General features: G+C 39.0%; 1 protein-coding gene across 2 annotated transcripts in view; it reads right to left on the bottom strand.

The window, feature by feature from the left end:
- LOC126161801 (serine/threonine-protein kinase mTOR) overlaps positions 1-18,620 on the bottom strand; it is a 276,188-nt gene that overhangs the window by 245,109 nt on the left and 12,459 nt on the right. For both annotated transcript variants that reach the window (XM_049917889.1, XM_049917890.1), the window contains exons 3-4: positions 12,971-13,100; positions 12,589-12,824 (exon numbers count right to left, since the gene is read on the bottom strand). In XM_049917889.1, the coding sequence (XP_049773846.1) occupies positions 12,589-12,824; positions 12,971-13,100 (366 nt within the window). The remainder of the gene's footprint in view (positions 1-12,588; positions 12,825-12,970; positions 13,101-18,620) is intronic.

Here is an 18,620-nt window from a genome sequence, read left to right as displayed (position 1 = left end):
GCTGCACGATGTTGGGGCATGAGCGGAAGACGGCCTAACGGTGTGCAGGACCATAGCCCAGCTTCATGGAGACGGTTGCGAATGGTCCTCGTCGATACCCCAGGAGCAACAGTGTCCCTAATTTGCTGGGAAGTGGCGGTGCGGTCCCCTACGGCACTGCGTAGGATCCTACGGTCTTGGCGTGCATCCATGCGTCGCTGCGGTCCGGTCCCAGGTCGACGGGCACGTGCACCTTCCGCCGACCACTGGCGACAACATCGATGTACTGTGGAGACCTCACGCCCCACGTGTTGAGCAATTCGGCGGTACGTCCACTCGGCCTCCCGCATGCCCACTATACGCCCTCGCTCAAAGTCCGTCAACTGCACATACGGTTCACGTCCACGCTGTCGCGGCATGCTACCAGTGTTAAAGACTGCGATGGAGCTCCGTATGCCACGGCAAACTGGCTGACACTGACGGCGGCGGTGCACAAATGCTGCGCAGCTAGCGCCATTCGACGGCCAACACCGCGGTTCCTGGTGTGTCCACTGTGCCGTGCGTGTGATCATTGCTTGTACAGCCCTCTCGCAGTGTCCGGAGCAAGTATGGTGGGTCTGACACACCGGTGTCAATGTGTTCTTTTTTCCATTTCCAGGAGTGTACTTCTATCACACCATCATACAGTACCTCCCATGTAGGGGGCACCAATGTACTCTTTCCATTTATCTGCTCTCTCCTCTGTGATTAACAGCGGAATTCTCATTGCACTCAATGTTGAGATCTTTGCTTTTAACATCAAATACAGCTGTTTTGACTTTCATGTATGTTAAATCAGTCTTTCAGACGAGCATTTCTTTTTCAATAACGTCACATTTTTCCTGCAGCTATTTCACCTGGGGTTCCCTGCAGTTCCTATTTATTTCATTCCTAAGTGATATATAGTGCTGCATTCTTGTCTTTCTCTGAACATTTTCGTACTTCCTTCTTTTGTTGACCAACTGAAGTATTTAATTTGTTACCCAATGTTTCTTGGGAGTTGCCTTCCTTGTACCTGTTTTTGTCTGTGCAACTTTTGCAATTGCTTTTTTTAAAGATTTCCACTGCTCTTCAGCTGAACTGCCTACATTGGTAATCAATTTTTCTACTGTTTTAGAGAGCTCCAAATACATCTCATCATTCTGTAACACTTCAGTATTCCACTTTTTCACACACTAATTCTTTTGCATGATTCTCTTACACTTCAGTCTACTCTTCATCATTACTTATTGTGATCAGAGTCTGTACTTGTTCCTGGCTACACCTTACAGTTCAATACCTGATTCCATAATCTCTGTCTCACTATGATGTAATCCAGCTGGAATCTTCCCTAAGTATACATATAATGTTCATAATTAAAATATATCACAGAAATGCACCAGTAAAATTTTTAGCTGAGTCCAGTGACTTATCCTCAAAGTTTTCCACAAATAAATTAGCTACCTCAGAGGAGAGAGAGCTTCCCGTAGCACTACATCAATTTGCTCATAATAATGACATGAATGTCTGATCTTCTGAGCTCAAAATACTTCTAAATGGTTTGTCATCAAACGCTCTATGATTTAAGAAATGCATCGTACATTCTCGCACATAGTTCAACTTGTATAAAAGGAAATTTACTTTGAAAGTAATGCTTTTCAAACCACCATTCACAATATTTTCCCATAACCTATTAGAAATAGGTTCATTTCAGTAGTCGTCAGAGAGCACCAGATAACAGGCACCACTGTGCTTTGGCAGCTGCTATGACACAGGAAGTCTGTATCTTTGTACGTGTAAAACATTAAAAGATCTTATGTTATGTCATAAAAGAAGAAAGACATCCAGAGGATAAGCCAAGAGCATCGGAATTCCGTGAACCATACTAAAATGGCACAATTAAAGTGCATACTTAAAGAGCACATTCGTATGTCCAGATTCCCAATGAAGTAAGCCTCGACCTGATATTAAGCTTTTCAGTGTGGGTTTCGGGATGTAAATTTTCTTGGAGTACCAGTACTGTATTAATTCATTTTTGATTCTTTATTATGGCATAATGCCATACGTGCTAGAACACGAAAACGTACTCTTGAAATGCAGTGAGCAGTTGAAATTAGCCAACAGCGTTGAACTAAACACTTTGTTTCAAACACAATGACTGCCTCAGTGTAAAAGATTAATAAAAACCAAATTTCTTTAGCAAACTGACAAAAATAGCTTCATTGTTCTACAAGACGATTAATGCATGGCTGTCAGTGAAGTGTAAATAAAATAAAATCTGAAACTAATAACATATTTAGCCTTCCATACTTATGTGAATGTATTTTAATTCACTTGATAGCTCCTGGCCACAGAAATCCATTTTATTTTGATTTGATGTGTGAGCAATAAACGAAGAGGAAACAGCAAAATCACTAAATGTTAACACGAGTCACATGGAGACTACACACTTTCCCACTATAACTCAGACTGCGCATCAGCCTCGGATCTATGATATTTCTGAACCAGGGCAATGCTTAGATAGTGGCGCAACCCCCCCCCCCCCTCCCCCCCCAATCTGTAACCCGGTCCCCTCCCTCAAGCGTTTGAGATACGAAGTCAAATATTTAAAAAAATTGAATTTTCAAAAATATTTTCATTTTGTAGTGTACATCCTTCTGAAGAGTCTGATATACATAAAACATATATGAGAGGCGTTTGAAAAGTCCATGCAAAAATAAAAACTGCTTACATGTTTGGGGTAAACTTTGTCCAACACTGTTCTAATTTGTTGATCCCTTCTGAATAATAGGAATTGTCCAAGTCTGCAAAATAGCTATTAGTTGCTGCAATCACCTCCTCACTGCCAGCAATTTCTTCAAATTGGGGAACAAATAGCAGTCTGAGGGGGCCAAGTCTGGAGAATAGGAGGGATGTGAAACGAGTTGGAATCCTATTTCCATTAATTTTGTGACCACAACTGCTGAGGTGTGTGCTGGTGCATTGTCGTGATGGAAAAGGACTTTTTTGCAGTCCAATCTCAGGCATTTTTCTTGCAGCCCGGTTTTCAAACGGTCCAATAACGAATGAATAATATGCACCTGTAATAGCCTTACCCTTTTCAAGATAGTCGATCAGGATTATCCCTTGCAAATCCCAAAAGACAGTCGCCATAACCTTTCCGGCTGAAGGACTGGTCTTTGCCTTTTTTGGTGCAGATTCTCCCTTGGTAACCCATTGTTTAGATTGTTGTTTGGTCTCAGGAGTATAGTAATGTATCCATGTTTCATCCACAGTGATGAAACGACGCTTTCAGTCCTGAAGATTATTCCTGAACAACTGCAAACCAATCCCTGCAACACTTCACATGATTCCGTTTTTGGTCAAGCGTGAGCAATCGCAGAACCCATCTTGCGAATAGCTTTCTCATGTCCAAATGTTTATGCAAAATATTACATACCTGTTCATTCAAGATGCCCATAGCACTAGCTATCTCATGCACCTTAACAACTCTTCTGTCATCCATCACCATATCATGGATTTTATCAATGATTTCTGGAGTCATAACCTCCACAGGGCGTCCAGAACGTTCACCATCACTTGCGCCCTTATGGCCGAAAATTTTGAAACCACTTATAAACTGATCTAATCGAAGGTGCAGAGTCACCGTAATGTTCATCAAGCTTATCTTTAGTCTCCTGACGCATTTTGCCTTTCATAAAGTAATGTTTAATCACTACACAACATTCTTCTTCTTCCATTTTTTGACAATCACTCGACTTTCTTGATTCACATGAATGCCTAACACAAAGAAATAGACCAATTTGGGTGAAACTTGGTGTGAGTTCTTTCCAAATATGCTAATAACTAAACATGACCTCGATACGTGCTGGTGGTGCCAACTCTTGGAATTTGCATGGACTTTTCAAATGCCCCTCGCATGTTCAAGGAAATGTAAGACATGTTATTTGGTCTTAAGTGTGCCAAAGTGCAGTGCCACCCCTCTTCACACAGCATTCTTCTATTGCACATCACTGAATTTCACTCCGTGGAACTGAAACGTGTATTTAGTACTGGATACCATCAAACTATATTCAGGACAGTGGAAATTAAAATGTCCTGTGGTGCCTCTCCTGCTCCAGTCGCCTGGATTGACATCCTGCCCCTCTTTAAAAAAAACGCAATTAATACTGGACGGGATTATTTGTGATCAGGAGAACAAGAACTATTGCCTGTTAACCAATAACTTTCTGTTTTGGGTGACATAAAATTAAATATAGGATACATAAAACCAGTAAAGACAAGAGACAAGCAATACAGTACACATTTCTTCAATCCTTACCTCCTAGCATTATTTTCTCTCTAATATTGCTACAGCTTTACATGGCATGCTTTCCTTTCTGCGAAAGTATCTATTACCTCATCAAAGTTCATCAAACGTTTCGCTTCATCAAAAATCGAAATATCGTTGTCTAATACTGCATAAGCTGTTAATACAAATAGTACCAAATACTGGTGTTGTTTCTCGACTTGATTACGTCTTTTTTGTCACTGTCTGCTAGATAAAACAAAATAGGCCTTTCTAACACTGCAAAAATTGTAACACACACCAAATAAACGAGACTGTTTTGGCACAAATGGTCATTTTTATAACACGACAGAATATAATTCACAAAGACCAACATAAAATGCCTATTAGGCCTACTACAAGCAAAAAGCTTTATGTCAGAAAATAGTTTCACATTTCATTCATATGCTCCAGTTTCTCGAGCATGAGATCGAAAAGCAGTAGTATGAGATTTTTATATAAATTTGGAATAATCTTATTCTTACCTAATTTGTGCTATGTCCCTGTTTTTTCTCCTTCCTCGTTCTAATAAACAATCTTGTCATGACTAATTCTGGAACTATTCCTGCCTTCATCAAAACTTATTCGCTGGTTAACTTCACTAACCCTGCCAGAATCACCAGTTTAATTATTCCTGATTATTCTCCAGTTAGGCGTTGTTATGTTCGCACAAACCATTTTCCACACTACTTCCAGAATAGAACTTAAGCGGCTGTACAACTGGCTCTTAATAGTGTAGCAATCTGGCCAAAAGTGTTCTGACAAAATTTCATTTTCCTGGATACACCAAGAAGATAATAGATAATCTTTCTTACCTGTTCTTACTGTTAGTCGTTTATTTCCACTCTGGTCGTCTGAATCTACGGATTTCCCTAGTAATTATAGCAACACTGATCATTCCCAAACCCAATCAACAACAAATCAGACAGCGATTGGGATTCACTCATTCGGCTTTACTCCGCTCAGCTTGTATAGCCCGGTCCCCTTTTGCCTGCAGTAAAGTTTATTTCTAGATGCAACAAGGATTCCCCTGACAGAGACATCACGTACACTATGCACGCATTCAAAAATCAACTTATGATTTTTTTTTAACTATGGAACCAAACTGCTGATGTCATCGGTCCCTAGGCTTACACACTACTTAATCTAACTTAAACTAACTTACACTAAGGACAACACATACACCGATGCCCGAGGGAGGATTCGAACCTCCGACGGGGGGAGCCGTGCAAACCATGACAAGTCGCCTCAGACCGCATGGCTACCTCACGCAGCTTATGATTCATTCAGAAATCAGCTTACAGAGTGTGTTCAAAAACCAACAGGGATGCACATCAAAATCAAAATCATATGAGTAATCGATAGACCAATGTGCGCTGGATGTGAAACAAGGTTTTTTCTCCTCAAAAATATGAATTTGGTTCCCCCCCCCCCTTATAGATCCGGGCCCGCTGCACATGCGAGAATCTGGCAGCTTGGGCGCAGCAATAAAATTTTACCTCATTGCATCTAGCTGCTTGCTACGACTCCTTACACAGCCAACAGCCACATTTCTGCAGCCAGAAACAAGAGAAGGTACTACTGATACGCCACTCAACTGCGCATGCATGTGAGCCCGCTTGTAACTGCTAAAACGAATCTAATGTAAACAGCTGTGACATCATGCTCATCGGAGGCAATTTGTTGATATGAAGCACTGCATAGCTTCCTAAGGCCTTTGATACATTTTGCTGTTGGCAAACGCTTATATGAGCACTGTGTTTTGTTGTTGTATATGGCACATTTCCTTTGCAATTTACATTTTATTTTTGTTTTTTTCTTGTTCACATTTTATTGGTGCAGTATTGTTCTGCAGTAGTGGTATACAGTAATATCCTTTGTTAGAGGGCTGATTCTTACCAGTCAAAACTACAAAAATTTAACTGAAAACTAAAACAACAAAACATTCCTGGAATTCTAAAAAATTCCCAGTTTTTCCCAGTTTTCTCCCGGATGAAAAAAATTCCAGGATTTTCCCGGATCTCCTGGTTGTTCCGGGTCGTATACACCCTGTAAATTATCATCTCCCTTTACATTCTGAATTACACATTTAGTATCCTCATATATTTCCACTGTCTCTACTTCTTCTGCTTTGGACATTAGCTTGTATATTTAAACTATTGTTGTTGGTTCGCTGTTGATTCTTATTTAAATCTACAAAAGCTATAAAGAAAAGTTTGAATTTAGTCAGTCTATTGTCTAAGATTAGTTGTACAGTCAAAATTACCTTACATCTTCCTAAATTTCTCTGGAGCCCAAGCTGATCTTTCTCACAGTTGGCTTCTATCATTTTTCCCTTCTTCCATAAATAATTTGAGTCACTTTGTGCAACCATGACATAATTCGGTAATAAGCACGTGTCAGCACATGCCTTCTTTGAAACAGAAATTACTATGCTCTTCTTCAAACCCAATAGCACTTCACTCGTCTCATGTATCTTGCATAAGAAGGTGCAATAGTTTTGTCATGACTGGATGTCCTAAGTATCTTGATAATTCCGAAAGGATGTAGTCTACTTCAGGACCCTTGATTCCACCAATGTCCTTCAGTGCTCTGTCAGATTCCTCTTGCAGTATCAAATCTCCTATGTCATCTACATTTAATTCTTCTTCTCTTTCTGTAAGATTGTATTTGAGTTTGTTTCACTTGTACAGAGCCTCTACATATTCTTTCCACCCTTCAGCCTTCCTTTCTTTGCTTAGTACTGTTTTCCCATCAGAGCTCTTTATATTCATAATAGTGCTATTCTTTCTTCCAGAGAATCTTTTCAATTTTTCTGCAGGTAGCATCTATCATTCTCCTAGCCATTCATGCTTTCACAGCCTTGTGTTTCTTATCACACCATTCCTGCTTTGCTACTTTGCACTTTCTGACAATTTAATTTTTCAGACATCTGTACTGTCTTTTTTTCTGCTTCATTTGCTGCATTTTTATATTTTCTCCTTTCATCAGTTATATTCAATATATTGTGTGTTATCCCGGGATTTCTACTGGGCCTCATCTTTTTCCCTGTTGGGTCCACTGCTGCCTTCACTAGTTCATCTCTCAAGGCTACCCATTCAGCTTCTATTCTATTCCTTTCTTTTTTAGTGCCCCCCCCCCCCCCCCCACACACACACACACAAACATACATTTCCCTCCAATACTAAATTGGTGATCCCTTGATGTCTCAGAATGTGTCCTAACAACCAATCCCTCCTTTTATTTCTTGTCTCCCCATTTCCATGCAGTACCTCTCTCATTAGTTACATGATCCACCCATCTAATCATCAGCAGTCTTCTGGAGCACCACATTTTCTCTTGTTGTCTAAACTGTTTATAATACATTTTTCACTTCTGTAGATGGCTACACTCCAGGGAATTAGCTTCAGAGAGGTCTTCCTAACACTTAAGTCAATATTCAATGTTAACAAATTTCTCTTCTTCAGAAACATTTTTCTTGTGATTCCCTGTGAGCATTTTATATCCTCTCTGCTTTGGCCATCATCAGTTACTTTGCTGCCCAAATAGCAAAACTCATCTACTACTTTAAGTGTCTTGTTTCCTATTCTTATTCCCTCAGCATCAACTGATTTAATTTGATTACATTCCATTATCCTTGTTATGTTTTTGTTGTTGATTGCACTTGAAGTACAGTTACCTCTATTGTAGAGGTACTCAGAGCCACACCACCTATCTAATTTAAGCTTTGTAAAACACAGTCAATTCTCATACTGTGGCACGGCCCAGGTGCCAGATGGTGGGAGAGGGGGTCCTAACCAGCCTTGCTGGCAGACGTGGTCAAAATAAAATAGCTCTCGCGGACCAAACACACTCCACAGTATCATTCATCATCCCACCATATTTCATTTATCACTTTTCCAGATCACATGTGGAATCATAAATCCTGACCACGGTCAGATCACTGATCAAACAATCAGCCCAACATGGAGAGTCTTCTAATGAGAGAATCCACCTTCTTGGATACAGAGCATCATGGGTCCAAGAAAAGTCCTTTGTGGGGTGGACATCGATTCAGATCATTACATTTCAAAGATAAAAATGAAGTCAACCCCAAGAAAGAAAACCAAACCATCAAAACCCATTAGGAGGAGAAGATATGACCTCAGCTATTTAATAAATAATGTGTTATATTCAGAGAGATCCAAAACAATTCCAAGCGATGAACTGGAAATAATTATTGACAAACTGAAAAACATTGTCGAAGAGATTGCTCCCGTTAGAAGAAGAAGAAAGAAACATGTCTGGTGGAATGAAGAATGTGATAAAGCAATACAGAAAAAGCAGGAAGCATGTCTGAATGGCCAGCAAAAGAAAACTGAAAGATCTCGAGAAGAGCTAACCATTGCCAGAAGACAAACAGCCAAGGAAATCAAAGTAGACCAAAAAGAAACCCTCAATTTCATAGAGGAATCATTCAAACAACATAAAACAAGGGACTATTTTAAGACATTCAGAAAATATCAATCAAAGTATTACACCACCCACATTCATGATGAAAAATAAAAATGTGAAACTAGTGCACAATAATCAAGACAATGCCAACATTCTAACTGATCACTTCAAAGAATTACCGTATTTACTCAAATCTAAGCCGCACTTTTTTTCCGGTTTTCGTAATCCAAAAAACCGCCTGCGGCTTAGAATCGAGTGCAAAGGAAGCGGAAGTTATGAAAAATGTTGGTACGTGCCGCCACAACTAACTTCTGCCGTCGAATATATGTAGCGCTACGCAGGCATGCTTTGTAGGCACAAAGATAAATATTGGCGCCAAAACCTCTGCGTCAGTAAATAAATTAAAAAAAAAAAAAAAAAGTGGGAGATGAGCTTTTTTTCTCCGCCGCGAGTTTCAACCACTGCATTTTCATACATAATCCAACGAAGTAAATACAAATTCCGTATTGTTCATCTTCGAATGTAGCACAATTTCAGTGTACTACGAAAATCTGACTGGCAAGACTGTTTGGGATGTTTGTCAATATGGCCAACTCTACATTCTGAATTTTTTCCTATCTGTGAGAAGAGATGGTTGCTAACAGGAACCTGATGAAATTTGAATCATATACAGTATTCTCTTCACCATAAGAATAATACGAATATAAACATTTTGCCATGTATTCTTTCGTGTTTGCTGCTATCTTATTTAAATCCTGCCTGCCTAATAAACTACGAAACTAGAGTGAGACAACAGCAAACGCGGAAGAATATACGTATCGTGTCATGTTTATATTCGTATTATTCTTATGCCTAATAGTGATACAGTCAGAAATGAAGCACGGCAAGTGACTAGATTTTTAAATCTAAGATGACTCTAATTTCTGTGCAGAATTTGATGTAATAAAGAAGCGGCCGCAAAGATTTTCAAACGGAGAAAAATTTTCGCCTAACTCTCGTTCAGTACGTGTTCTATCATACGCAGTCTATTATTTGATTCTTGTTGATCATTATCAAAGAAAGCAGCAGTGTAAGTAACATCAAATAGCAGTCTCTTGCCATTGTTTCGCTAATGAGACGATTCCTCTTTCTTTTTTTTTTTAATTTTACACGGCGGTAGCGCGCACAAAAGCAAGCCATGCCGCGAGCCGCGACAGGCCGTAAACACGCACTATCAGAATGCGACAAACAATGCATGACACAATGCAGTAATGCATTTTCAGCTTAGAGTGACGCAAACACCTATAACAAAGAAAACGGCACTTATCAGATCAAAGCAAAATAAGCAGTCGACTCAAACCAGACGAAGCACGTGAAAAAGGAAGGGTACCCGTATAAATACGGACGGAGCGCCTGACGCATAGCAATGGCTACGTGGTAAAGCTTAACTGCTAAGCTTACGACTCGAACCCAACTACTGTAGCTGTATCGTCATTCATTCGACCTAAATCATGTCTCATATTACAATGGACCAACTTTGTTTCGATTTGGAGGTGCGGCTTAAAACTTTTCTCTCCCCTTGAATTTCGAGTCTCAAATTTCAGGTGCGGCTTAGATTCGGGAAATATTTTTTTCCTTTATTTCAAGTCTCATTTTTCAGGTGCGGCTTAGATTCAAGTGCGGCTTAGATTCGAGTAAATACGGTACTAAATGCCGAGGAACCGAAAGAATACCTAGATTTTGAACCACATCCAAAAAAACAAAGCACTTCCAGAAAAGATTAAATCACCAGATCTCAGTGAAGTGATAGAAGAAACTAGTTGGCTCAAGAACTACAAAGCAGCAGGGGAGAATCAACTGATCGCAGAGCTGTGGAAGAATGCAAATAAAAAACACTTCAGAACCTCCATAACCACATAGTAGACATAAGGAATTCTGAAAAAATACCAGAAGAGTGGAATACAGCTATAATCCACCCAATACACAAAAATGGTGATAGATTGGATCCAAACAACTAACAGGGGATTTTGCTGCTTGATGTCACATATAAGATCTTGTCTAGAATTATCTTTACAAGAATTCAGGAACAGCTCCACCAAGAACTTGGAGAATATCAAGGAGGATTTTGTCCTGGAAGAAACTGTCCAGATCAAATTATCAGCCTTAAGTGGATCATGAAACATCAAGGAGTGAGAAACAAGAAGTTCGTCACCACTTTTGTTGACTTCAAGAAAGCATATGACAGTATCTATTGTGAATCATTTCTTAAAATCCTCGGAAATTGGATTGCTATTTGAAACTCATTAATCTTATTGGACTCACCCTTGAGAATACTAAATCAAAAGTTAAATTCAGAAAGGAACTATATGAATCATCTGAAACCTGGACTGGACTTCGACAGAGGGATGGTCTCTCACGACTACTATTTAACTGCACACTGGAGAAAGTCATGCGAGAGTGGAATAAGAAATGCCAACCAAACATCAAGATTGGCAGAAATACCAAACTCAATTGACTGGCCTTTGCTGATGATCTAGCGCTGCTCGCAAATAGCACGGAAGAGGCTGAACACCAAATTGAAGAACTCGAAAAAACAGCAGCAAAAGTCAGACTATGGATCTTGTTTGAAAACACAGAAATGATGCCATACTTCAAGGCTGAAACATCAGCCATTACAATGAACGATAACAAACAAATTAAAATTGTAAATAAATTCAAATATTTTGGGGAGGTTATAAATTGGAATGCAAATGTGAAAATGTCAGTAAAAAGCAGAACAACTAAACTGAAACAAGTGCAACGCATCACCTGGCCAACATACAAGAAGAAATGTCTCTCGATAAATGCAAAATTCAGATACTACCACTCTGCTATTAAACCTGAAGCAACCTATGCTACTGAAACACTGTTCAAGGTGAATACCAAATCAACCACAGACAAACTACAGAAGGCAGATACAAGAATCCTTAGAACAATTATAAACAAAAAATACCAAGTAGAGAGGCAGTGATGACTGTTACATAACGAAGTTGGATACCAAGAAACTGAGTCAGTAATTGACACAATGTGAAAAAGGAGGGTTGCTTTTTTCTGCCACATTTCCAGACTACCAGAAACCAGGCTACTGAAACGACTGTTCACCTACTTTTGGAAAAGTAAGACCAAGAACAACTGGTTCAAAGAAGTTCCAGATGATTCAGATGAGTTAGGCTTGACAATGCAACAAATTGAAGGCAGAGAAGAGAAGAAGATCCTGAAACACAATGACACGAGATTTAAACTAAAGACATTTACAGGCCAAAAATACACCATAGAAGAAAGAGCAGCCAGGTCGGAAAGGATGGGAAAGTTTTGGGAGCAGAAGAGGAAAACCAAATCTACAACTAGCATTAAAATTGAAATGTATATGGATTGAATAAAGTTCTCCAATGTGGTCGTAAAATGTGTAAATAAATAAATAATTGTTGTTGTTCTCATTACTGTATTCATTTTGCCTGATGGAACTTAAAACTTTATTAGTTATAATTCTCTTCCTTTAAAATAAATAAATAAATAAATAAATAAATAAAAATGCAGATGTGTGCATTAAAGACAGAGGAAGCTTAAATGTCTTATTGACAACCAGGTCCTAGGAAACAGCACACGCTCCAAATGAATAAGTGAAGATATGGAAATGTTCTGTGTCCTTTTCAATGGAACCATCCCAACATTTGCCTTAATGTAGGATCTTATCTAGGGAATAAATGTCATTTATCACTTTCTGTATGTTAACAGAATGTTGCTGTTCAATATGAGAACACTTTAATAGATAACAGCTGCACAAGAATAAAACATTAAATGTTGGAAATTACCGCTGCAAGTCGTTTTCCCTCTTGTCGATCTCCACTGAGCCACTCAAATGCACGCTTTACTTCAAATTCAACATATTCAGCAGCATACGTTCCAGAAACTAGTGCTAATTTTCCTACTGTTTTTGCTGCTAATTCCATAACAGTGGTGTCATTTGATGGAAGCAAATTTCGAAGGTAATTTGCAAATCTGCTCACTCTTGTATTCATGTTTCCAACATCAGCATTGATCAAACACACTGTTGACAATAATGGTATTTTATTATATGCATAGTAAACAATATAGAATCTTTACAACACACATTTTAAAGTAGTTCAGGCACAAAGGTGTAAAGCAAATGACATGAAATGAATTAATTGAATGCATATCCTTAGATTAACTTACCTATTGCCAATATTCCACCTTTCTTTTCATTAACATCTGAGCCAGAGACCATTTCAAAAATATGATGATTGAATTCATCCATGAATGAAGTCTGTTCCTCCACAGACACTTCACGTAACTCTGTCTTCACCTGGAAATTTTTTTAAAAAAAGCATGTGTATCTGGACAATATTCACTGACAGGTCAATGGAATATAAATCAATTACCTTAGTACAGCAAAAATTAATTCCACCATTCTCCCTGCTTCTAATATATTAGCAAATGACACACATATATTTAAGAATACAAACCATGAACAAAAAAATCAGACTAATAACAGCATGTACATGTATTAAGTCCCTTCTTCTGTGTCGTATATGTGAATGCATACGATACAATAAAAGGATCCTCTTCTGAGCAACTGACTATATTTGCAATATACAGGCATATATGAGTAGAAATCACTTCTCAATTTAACTACACAAGCTAATTTAAATAATCACAGTCTGGCTGCAGTCCAGCGAGCAAGTACACACAACAGCAAAACTCACAGCAGCTGAAGAAGACATCAGGGTCAGCCGTCAAAATACTGTGCATAAAATAGAAATAACTCGGCAGCACACACGGAAGCACATTATTGACTTTATTCAGTTTTTTTTCATTGTGTTTTTATATATAAAAGTTTTGATATATGAAGTACACTGGTCACATTATGATTATTTTTATTAATTTTGCTTTTTATTCATTAATTACAGATTATATCTGTGTACTAAGATAAGGCCCAAAAGAAAGAAAGTTACACATTTCATAGTTCATCAATGTTCTTAGAAACAGAGCAATAGCTCAGTTACCTGCCTCTGTAGCTGATATCATTAATACTATGGCTGTGAAGTTTATAACCTAGAGGCAGGCAGTTTGTATCATCATACAGTATTTGGAAGGTAATGGGAGAAGAGGTGGTTCACAATTCCTGATCACTAGTCTGTGACTCAGTGTCCTACAAATTTTCATAGTGCTTAGTTTCTTTGCATTTTCTGTTTGTCATCACGTGGAACATGTCAAGTTTACATAAAAGATATTTTTTCTGTAAAGACATACATGCTGGTCATTTTAATCTTAAATTAAAACAGAATTTGATGAATGTAACCCAACCGCATACGTACTATCTACTCAAAAATTCATCTATACAGTAGGGGTGGCCGTCAAGTAAAAAATATTTAATTTTTTAAGGAAGTTGGCAATTTATTTTTATGACTGCACACTTTACTCTTTCTATGCAGGAGTACGGTCAAATTGTGGGAAGTGGAGTCTGTTCCTGTTCCTATTGTTATACTTGTGAATCCTATTATTATTTTCAAATACTGTTTGATTCATCACAACAAACTTTATAAGAGAGTAAATGTATAGTGAGACTGTTGTTAGAACGTGTAAGTTTTTACACAATTACCTAAATGAAATTCAAGGATGTCATCCTTACAGCATGTTCCTGTGCATTGAATACTTTGTGTCTATGTATGAAATTGCCCCATAAAATTTGTCTGTATGGCATCACTGAATCAAAGTATTCAAAATAAGCTTAGTTGCACATCTTTTTATCACCAAAACCAACAATTATATGTAGAATACCTACTGATGAGCTGAAGCATTTGAGGAGCTCTATACTATATGATTTCCAACTGTACTTCTGATCAATCTCACACCCAGTTTTACATACTTCCTTTCCTCAAGCTGTATTGTTATTGGTAATCATATACCTTGCCTTGTACATAACAAAAAGAAATGCTTTTTCTAACTTAAGTGACCGATCATTTACGAAGAACCAATCAATAATAATGTTAAATATTTGATTTAATGCTTGTTTTGTAGTTGCAGCACTTTTGGGCTTGATAGGAGCGAGTGCACGTGCACACACGCGTGCGCGCACACACGCACCTGGAGAGAGAGAGAGAGAGAGAGAGAGAGAGAGAGAGAGAGAGAGAGATCCATTCATCTTACACTGGTTGGCAAAAATATCTCAAGAATAGGAGTGGTCCCAGAATTGAATCCTGTGGAGTTCCAATAACATTTTGTTTCACTGTTTGGAAGATTCATCATGAAGAAGCATAACCCACCTGATAGGAGTGGGCCTTAGCTTCATATCAGTTAGTTATGATGTAAACCACTTATTGAATACATCTCAGCAAGCATAAACTTCAAGTTTTTCCACATGAATGCTGTGATTTACACAGTTAAATGATTAGGCAGATTAAAAAAAGTTATTTGCAGATACGCTCAACCGTTTTTAAATATCGTACACTACCTTTTTGCAAACTTTTGAAAGGGAAATTAATAATGAAACAGACTGATAATTAGTAATAACCATCCTAAGACTTTTCTTCAAGAGGGATTTAATACTGACACGCTTTAGTCTGTCTGGGAATATACCTTGAGGAAAGGGATACATTAAATGTATGGCTGAATACAGTAGCTTTCCCAGAAAGAACACGCTTCTAATGTGTTACATGGAATGCTATCAACCTTACAAGAATTTTGCTTTTGAAATAATTAACTGTTTTCCTGATTTACTTGGAACAAGTTGGGATGCTCTCGAAACGATTGGATGCTTGTGGTTTTCATTGTTGCATAAACCGTAATACTTTTTGCTTTGAGCCCACTGTACCGAGGTTCTCAGGAACATTTAGACAGGTAGAAGCCTCCATTTTCCTTCTCACTATGCAATATACGTTTTTCTGCTTTTGTTTTCTTAGCTATAGATCTCTGACATAACATGTAACCTTTTTGATTTTCCAATAATTCTTCTCAATAAAGAACAATGCCTCCTATAATAGGAAAGCAGTCATACATTGGTATTTATTCTGGTGATCCTGTATAGTTCTTTCTTTCTTTTACATGATATTTTGATGCCTGTTGTTGTACACATTTTCTCTGATATTCTACTGGTGCTGTATTTGACAGTTTCCATGGGCAACAATAGTTTAAGATGTAGAGTAATTTATTTAAAAATGTACTAAAAGACACTACCCTTGTCATCTATTAACTAACCACAGTTCCTGTCCCTTTATCACTAAGCACCAAGCTCATTGCTGTCAATGCCACCTCACTCTACACAAACATCTCCAATGCCTTGCCGCCACTGAACACTATCTTTCCCAATGCCCGAATGACTCCAAACCCACAACTTTCCCCCTGGTCGCTGTGACCAACTATATCTTCACCTTCACCTTTGAATGCACTACCTACAAACAAATCTGTTGAATGGCTATGGACACTTGCATGGCACTATCCTATGCCAACTTACTCAAGGGAGGAAAGGCATCTAGAGAAATCCTTCCCAACTACCCAAAATTCCGAATCCCTCGTGTGATTCAGATTCAGTGATGAAATATTCATAATTCTGACCAAGGGCAAAGACACAATACACATTCCTCCAGAACCTCAACAACTTTTCCCTCATTCGCTTCACCTTGTCCTCATCAGTCCATCAAGCCATCTGAAGGAGGGCTCAATCAGCATCTCCATCCATATCAAACCCACCAACCAAACCCATCAACTTCATTTTGACAACTGTCAACCATTTCACACCAAAAAGCCCTCTCCACACAGTCAGATTTACAGGGATAGCAGTCCATGAAATACATCCAGAGTCCTGCCCAGTCCTTCACAGACAGAAATGATCCTCTCCACCCAGTGATCTAGTGAGCTACCATTCCCCATGTACCTGCTGACTGGCCACAAAGGAGCTCATGACCTAGTATTACGCAGAACTGGAGCGAATGAATTATGTTCTCTGCCTGAGTTTCAACTACCTCTCATCATGCCCTGAAATGACAAATATTGTCCTCACTATCCTCCCCACCCATCCCACAGTGGAATTCCACCATTCACCCAACTTAGGCTGTTTCCTTATCTGTTCCTTTCGTATCTCTGAACCCAACCTCTGCTCCAAGTCTCGCATATGCCCCTAAAATATCAGGTTGCAAGACGTTCTCTATATATCCTCCGCCACAGCCATCTACTCCAGTTCCGTCACAGGCATTTCCTACCCTATCGGAGAGAGAGCCACCTGTGAAAGAAGCTATGTAGACCACCAATTCAGCTGCAGCCACTGTGCAGCATTCTAAGCAGGCACAGCCACTCACATGCAATCTGTCTGCATGAATGGCCCCAATCAAACTATGACCAAGAGACAGCTAGAGCACCCAGTTGCCACTCGTGCCATGCAATACGATGAGCTTGACATTAATGGCTGCTTACAGCCCATGCCATTCTGACCTTACCAGAAACACCAGCTTTTTTGGACTGCTCAGATGGAAACTATCCCTGCAATATGTCGTTCATTCCTGCAACCCTCCTGGCCTCAACCTTTGCTAGCCCTGTTCTCCATCCTCCAGCCTCACACACACCTTCTACCCACCTGGCACAGACATCTTAGTCCTTCCCCTTTTTGCTTCTATCCCCTCTCCCCCCCCCCCCCCTCTCACCCAGCAGATCTCTCAATGTTGCACCACCATCCTGTTCCCATCATATCAATGCTACCAGAGACAGCACTTTCCCCAACCCCTATTGTGCTAATGCTCCCCTTCTCCAACCCGTACTTCTTCCGTACCTTCACTAATGAAGATCAACCAAGATCGCTACTCACCCCAGTGTGAACACAGTGTCCAGGGAGAAAAGTGGTGATACGTGCCATGTGTCTGATAGCTAAAATCTTGTAGTCTAAAAATGTGTCTGTGTATGGTTCTACATCTCCTCTAAATGGGTTTCTTAGTTAAATATGATTTACAAAAAATGGTTCAAATGGCTCTGAGCACTATGGGACTTAACTTCTGAAGTCATCAGTCCCCTAGAACTTAGAACTACTTATACCTAACTAACCTAAGGACATCACACACACCCATGCCCGAGACAGGATTTGAACCTGCGACCGTAGCGGTCAAGCAGTTCCAGACTGTAGTGCCTAGAACCGCTCGGCCACTCTGGCCTGCTATGATTTACAGATGTTGTGTTGTCTATTATGGCTAATTAATCATCATGGTCAGATAACCCATTTAAAACTGGATGAACACTAACTACTTTGTTGTTATACCCTCACATACAAAAATGTTGTCTGTTAAGGTGGTACTGTGCTGTACAATAGTAAATTACTATATCATGTGGACCCTTTCAAAAAATTAATCTCAAAATCCCAACTGTCACTTACTGTCAGGCATGGGGCATAATAGGTATATGGTTTCAATTTTTGAAAGAACTTTAGAAGATTTTCCTACAGAGCTCTGTAAAGTTTAATAATTAAAACTGTGCCATTACAAAATTTGCTTCCATTTGTTGTTCTACAAAAGAGCTACTTGTGTCTATTGGTGCTCAGTCTAGTACAGGACATCAACTAATTCCTGCTTCCTAGGTCATTAATATAAACAACATGATTATTAACTTTGTTTTTCAAGTGTCTAATTTTTTGGAGCATGATACTGCATGTAGTCTCTAATTTTTCTATTCTTCCTATATTTTCAACTTAAATTATTTTACTTCCTTATGAGGAGAGATTACTGTTAGATCAGTAATTACAGGTGTTTTCTCAAGTCTGATTTTTCTTATTCTCTCAGCTAACAAATATCCTAACTCCCCTTTCCACTTCCTATTGTACAGTAGGCTGCCTACACAATGTGTATTC

This window comes from Schistocerca cancellata, chromosome 2 (assembly GCF_023864275.1).
Source record: "Schistocerca cancellata isolate TAMUIC-IGC-003103 chromosome 2, iqSchCanc2.1, whole genome shotgun sequence".
Classification (NCBI taxonomy): domain Eukaryota; kingdom Metazoa; phylum Arthropoda; class Insecta; order Orthoptera; family Acrididae; genus Schistocerca; species Schistocerca cancellata.
Note: the sequence above shows the minus strand (reverse complement) of the source record. Positions and strands in the feature narration are given on the sequence as shown.